Below are 16,985 nucleotides of genomic sequence, written 5' to 3' on the forward strand. Positions count from 1 at the left end.
CGTGAAACAACAGTCTCTTAAAAAAAACAGTCAGAACTCTAATGTTAATCTCAGAATTTTTCGCCACTAATTCTGAGATTTCAGAATTTTTATTTTAATCTCAGACTTCCAAGAAAAAGTCAGAATTCTGACTTTATTCCCCCCAGAATTCAAACTATTACTTTAATCTTAGAATTCAAAGTTTCATCTTAATTATAGCTTTAATCTCAGAATTTTTACTTTAATCTAAAAATTTTTCTCCATAAAATTCAGACTTGAAATTATTATAGAATTTTGACTTTAATTCCAGAACTCTGACTTTTTCGTCAGAATTATGACTGTAATCTCAGAACCCTGACCTTAATCTCTGAATTTTAACTTTAACATCAGAATTAGGACTTTTTTAAAGATTAAAAAAATGTATCTAATAGAAAACAAAAGAGTGGCCATAATGATTTTCTTTAGACTTAACTGTGTATTATTTTACTGAAGGGGAAAAAAATTGCCTCAGAACAAAATCTACAAGCATCACTCACTACCAGAGGCATTATCAGACAGGCGTTGGCCGTGGGTACCTAAATGCAGAATCGGGGTCCTTTGCATTTGCGCATGCGTATTAAATGTTGCTGCCGTAGCCGGACAGCAGCACGGAGAACCAACACAGAGGGGATGATCTCTTTATATTTATAAATAAAATCGACGTCATATCTCCACAGAATGAAGTTTCCTTACTCGTAGATTCGTGCGGAGTAAGTATAAGCCTTTTATTAGCCGTTCTTTTGGTGTTTTTCCTTAATGAAAAGCTAAAGTGTGCCTACCAGCTGGCCTGGTCACAATAAGCACAAAGACGCTCCTTATTTATTGTGGTGCTGCTTGACTCGAGGTTACCTATTCAACGATGTTATTTTACCATTATCGATTTCTCCAACTGGACGAATTACAGCCACGTAGTCAGCCCAGTTTATTGTGATCACAGTCAAAAAACATTTATCAGATTAGTGTTAAAGTGAGCTAACTGGAGCAGACAGACGGTGGATTGCTAGACAGATGGCTAACGTTACCTAGCTACGGAATGGCTGTCTGAAAGTTAACCTAGCTTCCTGTTTGATTGTATTACATGCTTGGTGAGATATGTTTGAAAACCTGACAAAAGATTATCTAAGGCGGCAGCTGATCCCAAAGCTCCACAGGGTAAGTGTGACCTGTGAGTGTAGAAAAGGTCACATTATCCTGCCTGCATTAACAGATCCTCTCTTCCTTTAGTGCTTTAACAACACTCAGTTCACTGCGTCATCCTGAGGCAAACCAGGATGAAACAGTAAAGCAGAGTCAGATTAGAAGCTTTAGTCTGGAGGCTAGGAGTGTCACCATATCAGAAATTTACATTTTGATATAAAAGCCCGGATCTGGCTTTCAGGGGTGAGTATAAATAAGGGTCTTGTAGAATTCTGTGCTTGCATGAAGTCTTCCTGTTATACATCTGATTTAATTTATTATCAAATAATTTAATGCATGAGATTTATATTTATATCTTAGTGATTTGTAGGAATGTGAGTTTTACACCACAAAGAATGAATGAAATTTGTAACAAAAGCTCTTATATAATGTTTTCGTGACAGTATTAATATCCCAGTGATGTTAATGATATTCAGTTATGTATATATCACTCTGTCAGCCATTCAGCACAGGAAGTTCTATTCTTCGTTGAGCCTTATTCTTATACTATACCTTAATACTAACATATCAGCAAGGTTCTGAATGCAGGACTTTTTCAGGTTACAGTGCAACCCTACACTTCTCAGAACTACTAGGGATGTACGGATTCCATATTTTTCCAGATCAAGTCCAAGTACAGGTACTTACATTCGGGTACCCAAATACAGAGTACAGATATGAAAACTTGATAACACCATTACAGTTCTTAAAATTATTTTAGAAGTTTGTATTATTTTCACTGTATGTTTTATTTGAATTTTCCTCTACTTTTGTAATACAAATTTACAATTAAATATCATCAAATTGCAAATTTTAGCTCCAATTTTGACCAGCCAGTCACTCGTTTTATGAGTATGAGTACTCAGGCTTTGTATTGGTATCTGTACATCCTTAATAATTCCTACTTTTAAATTGCCTACTACTATTAATTATAATACTTGCAAAGATTCGGTCACATTTCCCCTGTTCCCCTGTAATTAACGGAAACTACATCAAAACTAAGCTTTAAAGAAAAAAAACGAAAAGTAACTAAAACTGAATAGTGCGCTTACAAAACTAACTAAAATAAAATAAAAATAGAGAGAAAATATCCTTAGTTTTAGTCTTTGACACAACCATATTGACTGGCATCTACACCAGAGTCTGGGGAGAGTAAAATTTCTTGAATTGATTGGTTAAGACTTCATACAGTGGCAGTTTTATATCTGGAGTTGTATTGAAACATCATTTTTAAACAAATAAAATGAAAAGTGAAGAGAAGTCTGTTTGAATATGTTTTTAAAAAAGGAAGACGTTCCCCCCTATCTGAAAAACTAAAATTAACACTAAAACTAATAAAAACGAAACTGAAACGAAGCATTTTTGCAAAATAAAAGCTAAAGTAACAAACCATCAGTCAAAACTAATTAAAACTAAACTGAATTTGAAAAAAGAAAGTGAAAACTAAATAAAAATAAAGACTATTGAAAAATTCAAAACTATTATAACCCTGGTGTTCAGATGAAATTCACGATATTGGAGTTTTGACAAAATCTGATGTCGATATTTACAATTTAATTTTAGCCAATACCAAATGTATGCAGATATTTAAATACCGTTCAGACCTAAGACTTCAGTCCTTAATATGAATTAAAGTTTACCATTTAGGTGTTCTTGAGCACCTCTATCGGGTCTGAAATTGCTTATGACACAGTTGTTCATACACTATTATTTTCTCTTATGACAGTATTGGCTAAAGCGTCACCCTCTACTACCAGAAATCTTTCATCATTTTACAATAAAGCTTCTAAAATAATTGACATTGGCATCACTTCCACATACTTAAAGATTCAACCTTCTGAGTTTTGAGAGATTTGTCTTTTCTAAAATTATCTTTCTTTGTTAAAAGCAATAACTCTGCAATTCGGTACCAACCAGTGTTGATTTTGTTGATTAAAACTGTAAAAATAGAGGTCACTTCTGTTTGTTCCATGAGAAAGATGAGACCAACCAGCTAAAGATAAATCTTTGATGAAAAACACTGACATAAAGGACGTTTAGTTTTCATCAAGCAGACTAAAACAAGACTAAAATAAAATGTATCTTTTGTTGGACATTCAAAATCTGTGATATTTTTCCACTGTGGGTAAATCCATCAAAGCATAACTTATCTAACTCCTCTGCTTTTCAGCTGTTGAAAGCTGGGATCCCAGGTTTTGTAGGGTGCACACACAAGCATGATTTGGCACCAGATTCAGGGTAAAAGATGACTAAAACTAAAACTATGAAGGGCAAAGGTAACTAAAAAGTGACTAAAACTCAAAAACTTTTATCTTTAGGACTAAAATAAAAAAGTGCTGTCAAAATTACACAGTTGTTAACTGAATAAAAACTAAACACAGATTATAAATCCTTCACAACTTTTAGCTAAGTGCTGGTTGTAAGTGAACCAGAGCTGTACTTAACATTGGATTGTTTTTAGACTATGCATTTGTACTGGTTTATAGAATTTGTACTGTTTTATTGTAGTATATGTATTTATTGTGTCTTTATACGGTACAGCACTGCGCTGTTTTATGTTGCTAAATGTTGTACGTTTTATAAACCATGTTCACTCAAAAGCCAAACTTGGGCTGAGAGTTGGAAATGAGTAGGGATCCATGAAATGGGATTTATTTTTGTCCAAATTAGATTTTTTTTTCTTTTTTCTTTTAATTTTTTGGAATTCTGATTTTTACTTTTAAACTTATTTGACCATCAGAGTGTGCTATTTATTTTAGTAAATATAATGTCAACTAATTACAGAAAATAACGTTAAATTTATTGAACCTGTTGATTTAATGAACTGTTTAACCACCCTTTTTGTGATTCATGGTATTATCAAATCGTTGTTGAGCTAATAATTATAATCCAATCCTGAGACCAGTGAAGTCCAGGTGGCTTCCCTGCAGTTTTGATGGACTCATTCCTCTCATACTTGCCTTTCTTCTGAAATAGAAGTACTTTTTTTTTCAAAGCATTGGTAATCATTCATCCATTTCATAAATGAATCATTAAAATAGCTCAGATTGATTCATGGAAACACAGTAATGGAAAAAGTAACAAGGTATCAAGCCTTTTAACAACTTTACTTGGGGCCGAACATAGGTGAGTCCAAAAGAAATGGCAAGTTTTAATTATGTTTTTACCAAGCATGTCCAACACAGTACTAAATGTCTGTACATTAATACTGTTACTGAAATTGATCTTAAAGATTTAAAGCATGGAGTGTTTGAGCAGGTGATGAATCATAAAACATTTACAAATTGAATCTAGAATATGATTTAGCTCTACCATAAGATATTTTTATTACTTTAAAGCAGTGGTTCCCAAAGTAGGGGTTGGGACCCTCAGGAGGGTCGTGAATGGACACATTGAATGGAGGTCACAGGATTCTTTAAAGAGCAATTCTAAAAGATTTAATGCTGTACATTTTCTCCATTGTTATAAAAATACTCCTTAAAATTAGTTACATTTAAAATAAAACTAAAGGTACTGAGATTTGTGCTTAAATGTAAGTAATGTGTTCAAAAACTCCCTAAAATGTACGTTTGTACATGATGATGCTTTGGCAATATTGTAAGCTTTCACCGCCTCCAGGAAAGGTGGGAGTCTCTGGTCTCTGATGCTGTTATTTTGAATGCTGAAACATTTGGGAAGCCCTGCTTTAGAGCAAGGATGTAATGTAAAAAGAAACATATATTTTTTTATAGCGCGTTTGCCAACAGCAATGTTTCAGTGATCAAAAGTGTCAAAGTACCTAAACTATTTAAAAAATCAGATTTTCAGTCATTTTAACCAAAACCTGCCTGGTGAGAAAGGATGAGCACTGTCTAGATGGCATAAATATGTTGGAAGTGTATTTGTACAGTGTGCAGGGATTTGACTGCATTCTTTTGAATTTTAAAACAAATTTCTGGGTGTCTGGGGTTCATATTTTTATAACCAGGATATCAAAAAGCTATCACAATTGTCTGATTTTTACTGCAGTCATATCAAAGTTTAAGTTGCTGACTCTTCTACTAAAGAAAACCTTTTCTTCCAGTGAAAGAGAGGAGCAGCAGAACCACAGCAGCAGCTCTGAGACTAATGATTATTTCCATTAGTCTGACACTGTGGCTCTGGGTATTGCCTAATGGCCAATGTTGTGAACACTGCCTCTTTGTGTAATACCTCTGATATTGGCTAAAACACGTTTCAGCTTGTGACTACTGCAGCAAGGGCCCAATCCATATCACTAGAGCAAAAACTATGAGTCAGTTCATTAGAAATGTTATTTTGATAATAGATTATCACTTTAAGGAGGCTGTAACAGCAGTGTTCAAGCAAAAACAAAAACAAGAATTTCCTGGTCTCTCGGGGGAAATCCTGTCACATGGTTGTCAATAAGATATGATTTGTTTTTGTGGGGAAAAGGGAAATTTATTAAGGATGACACTTGTTTCCTAAGGTTTGTTCAATCATGTGATTTAGTATAATGAATAACAGGAAAAATTACTTATTTAAAATCATTAGCTGCCAATCCCTCTGTTGATTTTCATCACTCATCTCTGCTATTGAGAGTACACTGAGGATTAAACATTAACTCCTTGATTAAAAATGTGATTTTTCTTTTGACTTGAAAATGTAATCTAATCAGCATATGCTGCAGTGAGTAACGAGGCGTTCTCAGGGTTTATTCATTTAATTTTGCCGACTCATTGATTTACAAACAGCTATGATTCATCACAGTTTCACCATCACTGGCTGGAAAGGCTGACCTGCTTCAGTGGAACATTCTCAGAGTTTTAGTCCAAGTTTATTCATCAGCTGAAAAGATGGTTTGGGCATGTGCAGCCTGCCATGTCTTATTTTCTGTTTTCTCCCATCTGAGTTCTTTGTGATTGAGAGAGGTTGCTTTTAAGAATCATGATGTCATTTTATTACAACCTGCCATCTGCAGAAGGTCAAACTGAACTGGATATGAAATAGGCAATAGCAGAGTCATTTCACACTACTGTAAGTGTTTGTCAGCGTCTGACTTTATGCCCACTCTGTTTCTTCCCAGTATGGTGAGGGGAAGGTGTCTCATGCTGCATTAGTGGAATAGTGACATGCTGGCCTGTCTGCCAGCATCAGGTGACCCTACCATTCGACTTCTCTCCCATACGCAGATGAACACTGGACTTCAGAAATGTAAGTGCTCTCCTCCAGCACCACATGTTGGTCTATCCATCCAGAGTGTCTTTATGGTAGCACATAGAAACAGCCAATTTGTCCTCAACTTTTTTAACCTCTATCAAACATGCACATGGCAGAATTTTGGGTATGCATTCATTTCCACGCACAGATCAGCATTTATCAATCCAGACATGAGTGTATGATACGCTCAAATCCCACACCAGGTCTCAGCTTGTGTACGCATGTTTTTAACTCAGTGTGGACTCACTGTGCAGCGGGAATCAGGCAGTGTCAGATTAGGAATAGCATTAAAATGTATTTAACATCACAGCAACCTCTAACAATCCCAGTGAGCAACATTGCTTTTTGAATTATGTTGAGCATTGCAAGCTGTGAGGATTTTCTTTGTATTTGATATGTTTTGATGAAAAATATTTCTTTATCAATTTATTTTAAAAATAAAATAGATGGGCTGTCTTCATAAATTCTTAGTTCAGTTGTACACTGCAATATTACCTGGAAAAAATATCGACTTTCTTAAGTCCCTTTAAGTCTCATGAACAGTCAGAAGAAAGCAGTTTATCTCCGCTGTAAAGCGACATTTCACCATCTACCTCTCACCACTTAAAACCAGCCTGTATTTATAATAACAATACCTGAGGTATCGCAGCCACTCTCTTCTCAGTCTGGAGCAGTTTTTTGCTGGCCTCCTCCTTTTTGTGCTGCTTCTTTTTAAGAGCCAAAGTATGCTTTTTTTGTTAAAACCCAGATATAAAAAATATTGATTATGTTGCAGTCTGAATGAGCAAAATTGTGATAAATTCATGTACAGGTTATTTTGGCCTATCACTGATGTATGAATTAAATATTCTAACATCAGGCGGAGTTTGACTTTCCTCAACATCGCTGTAAATCACAGCAGTGATTTCCTTCCACACGTGTGGTTTGTGATTCTCTTTAATGGCATTTTCAGGCTGAAAAACAACAAATATTTAATTTTACATTACTTCTCTGACATTAAACCATAATAAAGGGACAATGTATTACTAACCTACATGTCATAAACTCTAGGGGAGAGGCCAGCTGAACCGTGAATTTATAGGGGCGTGTTAATTAAAGGGATGCTTCAACATTTTGGCAAAATTTGCTCTCTGCCATAATCCTTATAGTCTTAGTAATAGGTTAATTTCCTTTAGTTGCCAGTGCAAGCTGTTTTTAGATCTGGGGGGCTGATATGCCAGTTGCTCAGCTAACGCTATGGTGACCTATGGTATTTGCAGCTTTCCCTCATCAAACTCATCAAATACACAATCCAACAATTCCAAAATGCTCTCATGGACAAGTTGTGACCTGCACATTCACCACGCTATGAAATAATAACATATAATTATGTAACATCACGACATATGAAGCAAATACTCGGAACTACCTTCTTGAGTAAACCACTGGGCAGAGTGACACAGTGCGCACCTCAGGCAATGCCGTAGTTACTTGGTTTCACCTGGAGTATCATTGGCTGGACGTAGCAGAAATGACTTCTTCTCAAGTTTTGTTGACGGAAGTACCTGCACTAAACGTGCGCTTTTGAAATCACTCCGCCCAGCAGCCATGTCTAGAGTGTAGTTCCGGCTTTGCATTTGCCTCTAAAATAACTCTGTCTCATAATGTTCCATGATTATTTTATAGCGTGGTGAATGTGCAGGTCACAACTTGTCCACGAGAGTGTTTTGGCATTGTTGGATTGTGTATTTGATGAGTTTGATGAGGGAAAGCCGGAAATACCGTAGGTCTCAATAGCATTAGCTGAGCAGCTGGCATATCAGCCCCCCAGATCTAAAAACAGCTTGCACCGACAACTAAAGGAAACGAACCTATTACTAAGACTACAGGGATTATGGCAATGGGCCATAATGTTGAAGTATCCCTTTAAATCACAATTGTTTTCAGCTGCTGCCTTTACTAACAAGTCAGTGGTGCACTGTTATCTGCCATGCATGTGCGTTGCATAAATCACACATGGACCTCGTCGTAAGATGATTTCTACACCCAAATCTGTGCTGGTTTCTACCAGCTAGTTTGATAAATTGGGGTCCAGCTTATTTCTTCATTATTCACTAAGATTTACATGACAAGGTGTAATTGTGCTGCATTATGTCATAATTACTGACCTACTAAATGTTGAGTTCAGAGGTGACTGAAATTTTAAGAGTCATATAATGATATTTCTTGTAAGTTGCAAATCATAGGTATTTGTAACAAGTGTTGGCATGATAAGTATGCTGAAGGAACAAACACATATTCAGAGAAAATAACAGCTCAGTATACTTAACCACCTGCCATACATTTTGGCACGAGACCTAATGCGGTATTCACTGTGTATTGCAAGCAGCTGCTTCACTGCTCAGAAAATGGTGGAATATGTAACACAGGTCTTGATGGGGGCTTGATGCCACTTTTTAGCCTGTTTTCTACCTCATTAAGACTTAACAGTGCATTTAAAGAAAACAGGAAGTATATAGTTGCCTAGTAAATGACAAGTGGAGGGCTGAGCAACTCTGTCTCACAACAATCTCCACAGACTGAGAGCTCAACTATCATATCTAGTAGATGCACAGACTCCATACAGTAGAAACAGATGCCACACAGCTGCACAGAATCTGCCCATTGTGGACGCTGCTGAATGAATTTGAAATTGTCATGCAGAAGGACTTGTATTCCAGATTAAATAATATTTCTAATTTGCTCCAACCTACAATTAGAGAATGTGAAACAAGCTTTTTCATGTGTTGCTAGCTTCAATGGTTACAGAGAGCAGAAGGAGGAAGAGCTGTGATGTAGCTTACAAAGATTTAAAATTAATTCCATGGTAAAGTATGTTTCACTTGAGATTGATGTGATGTATCGTTGACCCCAAAGACCTAACCACTGACTTTATTCACATTGCAGGGGAAACTACACAGAAGATGAGATCTGCCAGCTATCCAACCCCAGCAGAGTTGGATGCCTATGCTAAGAAAGTTGCCAACAACCCTCTTACCATTCAGATTTTCCCCAACAGTGTCAAAGTACCTCAGAGGAAGCACATTCGCCGCACAGTCAACGGGCTTGACACTTCTTCATCCAGTCAGCGCCACAGTCCCTACCCCTCTCAGGTCAGCTCCAGTAGGGGCCTTCTGGCTGTCCTCCGCGCACCAGCCAAAGGTGTCATCAAAGATTTAGACGGTAGCCGCACCCGGCAGCTTCACAAAGCCGTCATGAACCCTCACAGTGGGCCTTACGCCCCTCAAAGCACTTTAAATCTCCCTCAGCCTGCTCCTCACCTGCCAGGCCCATCTAACCCAGGGGCCCAGGCTGCCCAGAAGCAGGGCATGATGCACCCACAGGCTCTTCAGCAACAGCAAAGCTTGCCTCATCCAATGACTTTACAGCAGCCTCAAACTTTGCCTCACCCACAGGCTTTACAGCAAAGGAGCATGGCTCACTCACAAGCTCTGCAGCGGCAGCAGAGCTTAACCCAGGCTCAGACTTCCCAGCAGCAAAGATTGGCTCTCCCACAAGGCATACAGAGGCAGCAGAGTCTGCCTCACACTCAGGCTCTACAGCAGCAGCAGAGCCAGACGTGTCCCCCAGTGGTACCACAGCAGCATCTTTCTCATCTGCAGAAACTCAAGCATCAGACGGCCCCTCCGCAAGCTTTACTCTCACAGCAAGGAGTGACTCAGGACCTACGCCACATGTCTGATGGAGCTCAGCTATCGAACCTGCAGCACACCCAGGGTCTAGTTAGCTCACAGCCCCTTCCCCAAGCTGTGGGTGCCGGACCTCCTACCATACCTAATAGCCTCCAGCAGCCCCCACCAGGGGCTTATGGATCCCGGAAGCTGCCTGACGCAGATGCCCCACCAAATGTCACTGTATCTACCTCCACCATCCCACTGTCCATGGCAGCCAGCCTGCATCAGAACAGGCCTGGCGACCTGAGCAGCATTGTGCACCAAATCAACCAGATGTGCCAGGCACGGGCTGGCATGGGCACCACCTCAGTCTGTGAGGGTCAGATTGCAAATCCCAGCCCCATCAGCCGTAACCTGCTGATCAACGCCAGCTCAAGGGTGTCCTCTCACCATCCAGGTCTGGGCTCTGTGCCCAGCTGTCTCATGGTGGGACCCTCAGACAAAGCTACAGCTCAGACTTCTAGTGCTGTTCTACATCCACAGCCCACTACAGCTGCTACTAACAGTATACCTGCCTTTCACACAGACCCAGAGAAGGTACACCTACAGCAGCAGCAGCAGCAGCTTCAGCATCATTTACATCAACAGAAACAACAACAGCTACAGCAACACCAACATCTACAACAACTACAGCAGCTGCAGCAGCAGCAGCGCTCCTGGGCCCAACATCAGCTGGCCCACATGCAGCAGCCCCCTGAGGGGGCCCATCCATGCAAGAACCCGAGGATGGAGCCTCCGGCTGAGTGTTCTTTTCCCTCTGGAAACCTCAACTACCCCCACAAGCTACCAAACACAGCACAGTCCTTTTCTCTGAAACACCCGGCAGAAAAACCAAGACCATCATCGCCTATTAACTGCCCAGTGGGTTCTATGCCTTACATTAATGGCCACTACATGCAGCCATCATGGGGCAACATCCCAGCCACAGCAGGTAACAATGGATCCGGCCCTCAGGACCTCCCAGTGGCTTTCCAGGGAGGGCAAGCTGCTGCCACCACCGACCGCATCCCAGGGGCAAAGTACCGGCCAGGAAAAGAAGGTCATTCTGGCCAGTCCAAGTTGATGCAGAATGTGGATTTTTTAGGAGGGGACTTCCAAATGCCCAGCTTCCAGGAGCAGAGCATGGATGTGATGCAGAAAATGCACAGGTCAGCCATGGGCCAAGTTCAGGACCCAAACAACGGTGGAGGTCTCCACAGTCATCATCCAGGCTACCGCTAAAGTGTGCACTTTCCCCCCTATGGTGTGTTCTGAGTTCTTCTCAATAGCTACGTTCAGCTACTGTGGTTTATTCTTTAAGATCTTGCAAGTGATCAATTCCATTTTAATGCTCCAGAGCTTGATTTGTAGACCCTCTAGGTTGTGATTTTTCAAAGTATTCCTCAGGTCTTAAGCCATGCCATACCTTTGTTGCAGATGAAGGGTTTTTAGAGATTGTTCTCCAACATCGAGTAGGATTCCTGTGTTCATCACTGGCATGGATGTGCTGCTCTTTCTTCATGTGTATATGGTGTTTTAACATATTAATTTGCATCTTGCCATGATTGTCACAGTGCTTTTCATAGGTTGACATGGAACAACTCAACTTTATTCAGCATTTGTGGCCTTACAACTGCCCAAAGGCAACATTTAGGATGTCTTGTGTGAAGTCTTTTATTCGCATTTATTTATCCTCTTAACAGGTTTGTGATCCATTTAACTACGGTTACATTATATGCAATTAATAAGACTGTTTATACGGTTTATGTCCCAAGAGCTCACTGTTATAGTTGAGGTGTATGTCTGTTAAAGAGCAGAGATGAGAACTAAAACACTATCAGAAATACAACATGGTTTCTGAAACTTCCCCCGTGACTGGTCCTGTTAGTTTGTGCATCGTCTCGTGGGGGAATATTGGCTGCAGAAATAGCTGGCGGTCACTGTTGTGCAGAATTTTAGTGAAATTGAAAAGCCAGCGCTCGCAAACACGGCAACATTCTCAATTTCTGCATTTATTTAACTTCTGAAGTAGTTTTTCTAGGTTTAGAAGGTCTAAAGTGCCCTGTTGTGTGTATTATTTAACAATTGTTTTGAGGTAGTTTTTCTTTTATTTCGTGTTTTTGTCTTATTTCTCTAGATGGTCCTACTTGAATTGTAGAAATGACTTTTTAAATGTTATGCCTAACATTTGGCAAAAGGAGCAGAAACTCCCCTATTTGTCTGTAGCTAATGTGAAAGAGAACAGCATCCCGTTTATGTTCCAATAATGTTTGTGTTTTAGTATGTGAAAGCAAATTGATCACTTGCAAGCATGCAAGTACTTCAAATAATGCAAGCTGGGAACACGCTTCATTTCCCCTCTGACACATTTCCTCACCACTTTACTACTGTAATACAAGTGAACTGATGTGACGTGGACAATATCTGTGTGGCTTGTGGTGGGCTTTCCGTCTACAAATCACCAGCCCTGTGTTGTATTTCTGCTACCTATAAAGATAAAAGTGGGAATGCAGGTTGTGTGTTGTAAGATGTGTCTAGCATGAAGCTCTGGACCCGTTTCCTCCTCGAGTCTTTTCGGGTTGATGTTGTCTGGACATACGTTGTTCTACATCTTCAATCCTTCTGGGAAAAAAAGCCTTAAATGTCACAGAAATATTCTACATGATACTAAGCCTATCTGACATTCTTTAGCAGGATTTGTAGTATGTACGGCTTCATTGTGTTATTCTTTTTTTGTTTGGTTCATTTGAAGCAGGCTCTACATCTGTGCTGTCAGATCATTGGGTGATCTTGGCGTGTCGAGTTGGAGGGGTTAAAGCAATGTTGCCTTAAATATTAAGGTAATAATGCTTGCCATGGTGTTAAAAATTACCCACCTTACTGTCCAAACTGTTGCCTATCTATCAAGGATTTCAGATGATTTTAAGAGTAAAATATGAATAGTATTTAGCAGATTAAATAGGTGTGTAGAACAGGGCTGAAGCAGTTATTTTAAAGTCTTTGGACTGTGTTTTAGTTGTTATACTTATTAAATATTCCTATATAGTTTAATTTATTGTTATTTTGTTTTTGGACCACTGCATCCTGAAGCCATAGGTGTTTTCACATTAGGTGCCATAGGTGACGCAGATAGCGTAAACTGAACAGTCTGCACTCAGAGGCAAATAAGAGTTTTGCAACCGCGCTTTAATCTGATGTCTTTCACATTGCTCTGTGTTTTTCCTTCTTTGGAGTTTTTCTAAGAATCAAGTTCATGAGAAAAGGGAGAAAAAGAGGCAACATGAGGCATCATCTTTAGAGGAAAAACAGCAAAGATTTAAGCGGTAGCCTTTCTGGATTTTGGTCTTCATTCTTCTTGATGGCAGTTTTGGTTTTTGTTGGGTTTTTTTTGTTTTTTGTTTTTTTTCCTGGCTCTCATTTTTGATGTGCCTGCCCCTTAAAGCTGCTATTGACTTCAATCTTAACACACACTAGTATGATTTGTGTGTGGATGTGTATGAATAGTTATGATGTATGGGCTGTATCAGTGAAAATGAGTCCCTCTTTAGGGGATGGGTGCAGGATGAAAAAGCCACCGCTCAAATGCTGGGAAATGAGGATGTTTCTTGTAAAGCAGTGGTTCTCAACTGGTGGGAGCTAAACGTATACCTGTACTCAAAGCAATGTTAGAAAGTCTGTGGTGTACTGAAGCCCTGAGCAGACATCCACCTATATACCTTAGTTTATTCCATTTTGCTGTGTAGAGTTGATACCATTGTTAAATCAGTACTTTTTATCCGTTGAAAAAGTCGGCTGGAGAATGAAAAGCTGTCTGGGTATCATAACTGATTCACAGAAATATCTGTGTAAGATGCCAGTCCCACATGGGAGAAGAAAAGGAAATCGGTGTAACTTAACACATGAATCACACAAATTCAATGATGTATTTCTTGTCTTTTATTTGGGATTGCATTAGCGTGGCAGGGTATTGAGATGAAGCATCCACATCTCTGTTGTATTCCGCCAAGTCAGTATCACATGTGTTACCAGTACCATGTCAGCACCGTATTTCAACACTCATCCTTATTGCTATAATAAGCACATTTTGGTTGTTCTCTTGAGATCTTCTTCATCTCATTATTTTTGGATAACTAATCTGGCTTTCCAATGGCAATGTCTAAATTTCTTGATCTCTTCAGAAAACAACCAAAATATACATGCTATCATGGGAGTAAAAAAAAAAAACTAAGGCATGCATGTCCTCCCAGAGCTTCTGTAATGATGTGCTTTGTAAATAGAGGTGCACATCAAAATATGGCACCGGTTCCAACACATCTGATATTGAACCAAATTACAACACAGATATAAATATTTGATTTCCATCCCTCACCACCCCTTGGTAGCCCAAATGAAAGGCAAGAAATGGATTGTGGAGTTTGTGTGATTTATGTGATCTGAGTGTAATGTCTTTAAATTGTTTTACCTAAATGTCTGCCTGCTTTTTGCTACCGAGGAAATAATCACATTGACTGGCACATTTACTTTTTTTTTTTTTAATCTCTGATGCAACGCCAGTATAGGAATTCTGCTTTTACACTGGTTTCCTTTTCTTATCCCATGTTCCACTGGCGTATTTTAAAGATTTGCCTACAAAACAATTACGATACCCAAACAGCTGCTATTCAAACGCCGACTTTAAACGCTTTTCTTTTCTCTGAATCTATCGATTCAGGTACAATTTAGGCACTATCACCATATAAAAAGCATAAATTCAGCAGCCGTAACAGAAAAAACCCTAACAATACCCAACCTTATTTGTAGATCTTGTTTTCTTCCACCTTAAACCCAAACTGCAACATTGTTCTTTAAAGACGATTTTCTGGGGGCTTTTTTTCCTTTATTGGACAGGACAGCTAATAAGAGAGGAAATATGGGGAGAGAGAGTGAGGGAAGATGTACACCAACAGTGCCAGGATTGAGCTTCAGTTCTGGGACCAGTGTGTTAAGGACTGAATAGATGCCCTGCTCTACCAACTAGCACACCAAACTACTACATTGTTCATTAAATGGTTTTGATTGAAGTTTCCAGAAATTCTGGTGGCAATTTCTCTTTAAGGGCAGAAGGGTGGTTCAGTGGATAGCACTGTTACCTCACTGCAAGAATGTTCCCTATCAAAGACAGCCTTTATTTCTTTTTTTTTTCTTTTATATGCTTTTATTTAGAGAGGACAGTGGATAAAGTCAGAAACACGGATGAGAGAGTGGAGTAGAGACACGTGAGGAGTCATGGGTAGGACTTGAATCTGGGCTGCCCGCAAATATGGGTTGCCAGTTGCGACCTAACCACATGGCCATCTCCCCAGAGAGAGAGAGCCTTTCTGTGTGGAATCTGCATGTTCTTGCTGTGTATGCATGGGTTTTCTCTAGGTACTCTGGCTTCCTCCCACCACCTTCCTCATTAGGCTGATTGGTGATGCTAAATTGCCTGTGAGCGTGGGCCTGACTGCTTATTTGCATGTTAGCTCTGCGATTGACAGGTGGCCAGTCCAGCATGTAACCCCATCAGCTGGGATTCCAGCCTCCTGCTACCTTGAACAGGAGAAGCAGTGTAGCTAATAGTTGGATTTATTTAGATTCAGACCAGTTGAGAACCACTGCATAGATTATTAGATTAAATACACAAGAGTTGACCAGCTTTCACGGTGGCAGTGATTTTCAGGGGTCTGACCTACAGTGGCCTAAAGACGAACACTTTCAAGGCCTGTTTTGGTTCCTTAATTTCAGAAATGAACACTAAACAATTTGAGAGACCTGCCCCATTTATTTTGAACTGCCTCGTTACAGCCCGACATAGTCAGGTTCTACAGTTTCATATGAAGTGCCTCCACTGGGCTTAGTTTGGAGAAGTGTGTGAGCGGATGCTTGCGTGCGTGTATGTTAAGCTTGGGTACTTGCACACAGGTGTGCACACTAACAAATGTGCACAAAGTTAATCTATGATGGGGGACCAAGCTACTTAGTGTAACTACTGATACTGTGTCATGGACTGAAGTCCTGAAGTGTGCCACGATTCCTAGACGCTGTCGGGATGTGTGAACTGTTTGCTGCTGACTCACTGACCAAAGTGACCAAGCGTCCCTCTCTGTAACCACCCCAGCCAAAAGCCTCTGCAAGCTTGCTTTGGGAACTTAAGGTGTCCTGACAGTAATAAGCAACAACCTGGAGACATAAAGGAGAGCTGCATTTGGACGGTCAAAGAAAACCTTGTGAAGTTGAAGTGTTAAGATGTGAACAGAGAATTAAAAATCTAGAGTGAATTGTTTCTACCTGCATGGTTAACCCACAGCATAACTTCTGTGGTTTCATTTCACAGTATTATCATGCAGAAAGTCACAACACACTGTAAGAATCGAATCTACTAAAGCACATTGTAGCTCACCATGTCAGCTGACTGAGATGGCAATATTTACTGAGTGCAGGTATGAAACAATTCTCTCTATATTTATTTTTACTCCTGATTAATATGATTATCTTTGATTATTAAAGATATTTCATGTTGTGAACGGTGGTGGAGGGGGGCTTACTTTTTCTACTTTGTGAAATGTGATATTCCAGTTTTGCCTAACCTTCAGGAATAAAATGTCTTGCACAAACATTCCCCCTAACCAAAATAAAGTTTGCAAACACAAAGTTTTTATAAGTGCCTTTTTTATGTACAGCAAATTTACAGTGTAAAATTGTGTTTAATATTTCACTTAACCACTTAATCACAAAGTATAGAAAAGAAAAACAAAACCTGTGAACTTTTTACATAAAGAAGGAAATTCAACACAAAACTAGAGTTGTTCTAAAAGGATTAATCAGGAAGATATGTCAAATTACTGTTTTCAAAAACTATGAAGAGCAGGGAAGAAGATAGAT

General features: G+C 39.4%; 1 protein-coding gene across 1 annotated transcript; it reads left to right on the top strand.

The window, feature by feature from the left end:
* The first annotated feature begins 613 nt into the window (after positions 1–613).
* LOC121521521 (protein FAM222B-like) lies at positions 614–16,741 on the top strand. The gene is made up of 3 exons (XM_041805578.1): positions 614–728; positions 6,260–6,387; positions 9,319–16,741. The coding sequence occupies exons 2-3, from the start codon at positions 6,306–6,308 to the stop codon at positions 11,325–11,327; spliced, it is 2,091 nt and encodes a 696-aa protein (XP_041661512.1). The 5' UTR covers positions 614–728; positions 6,260–6,305; the 3' UTR covers positions 11,328–16,741.
* The last annotated feature ends 244 nt before the right edge of the window (positions 16,742–16,985 follow it).

This window comes from Cheilinus undulatus, linkage group 2 (assembly GCF_018320785.1).
Source record: "Cheilinus undulatus linkage group 2, ASM1832078v1, whole genome shotgun sequence".
NCBI lineage: Eukaryota > Metazoa > Chordata > Actinopteri > Labriformes > Labridae > Cheilinus > Cheilinus undulatus.

Coding starts and splice junctions, on each gene's coding strand:
- LOC121521521 (XM_041805578.1), top strand. CDS start 6,306: ATGCTGGCCTGTCTGCCAGCATCAGGTGACCCTACCATTCGACTTCTC. Junction 6,388..9,318: donor GAACACTGGACTTCAGAAAT/GTAAGTGCTCTC, acceptor TTCACATTGCAG/GGGAAACTACACAGAAGATG.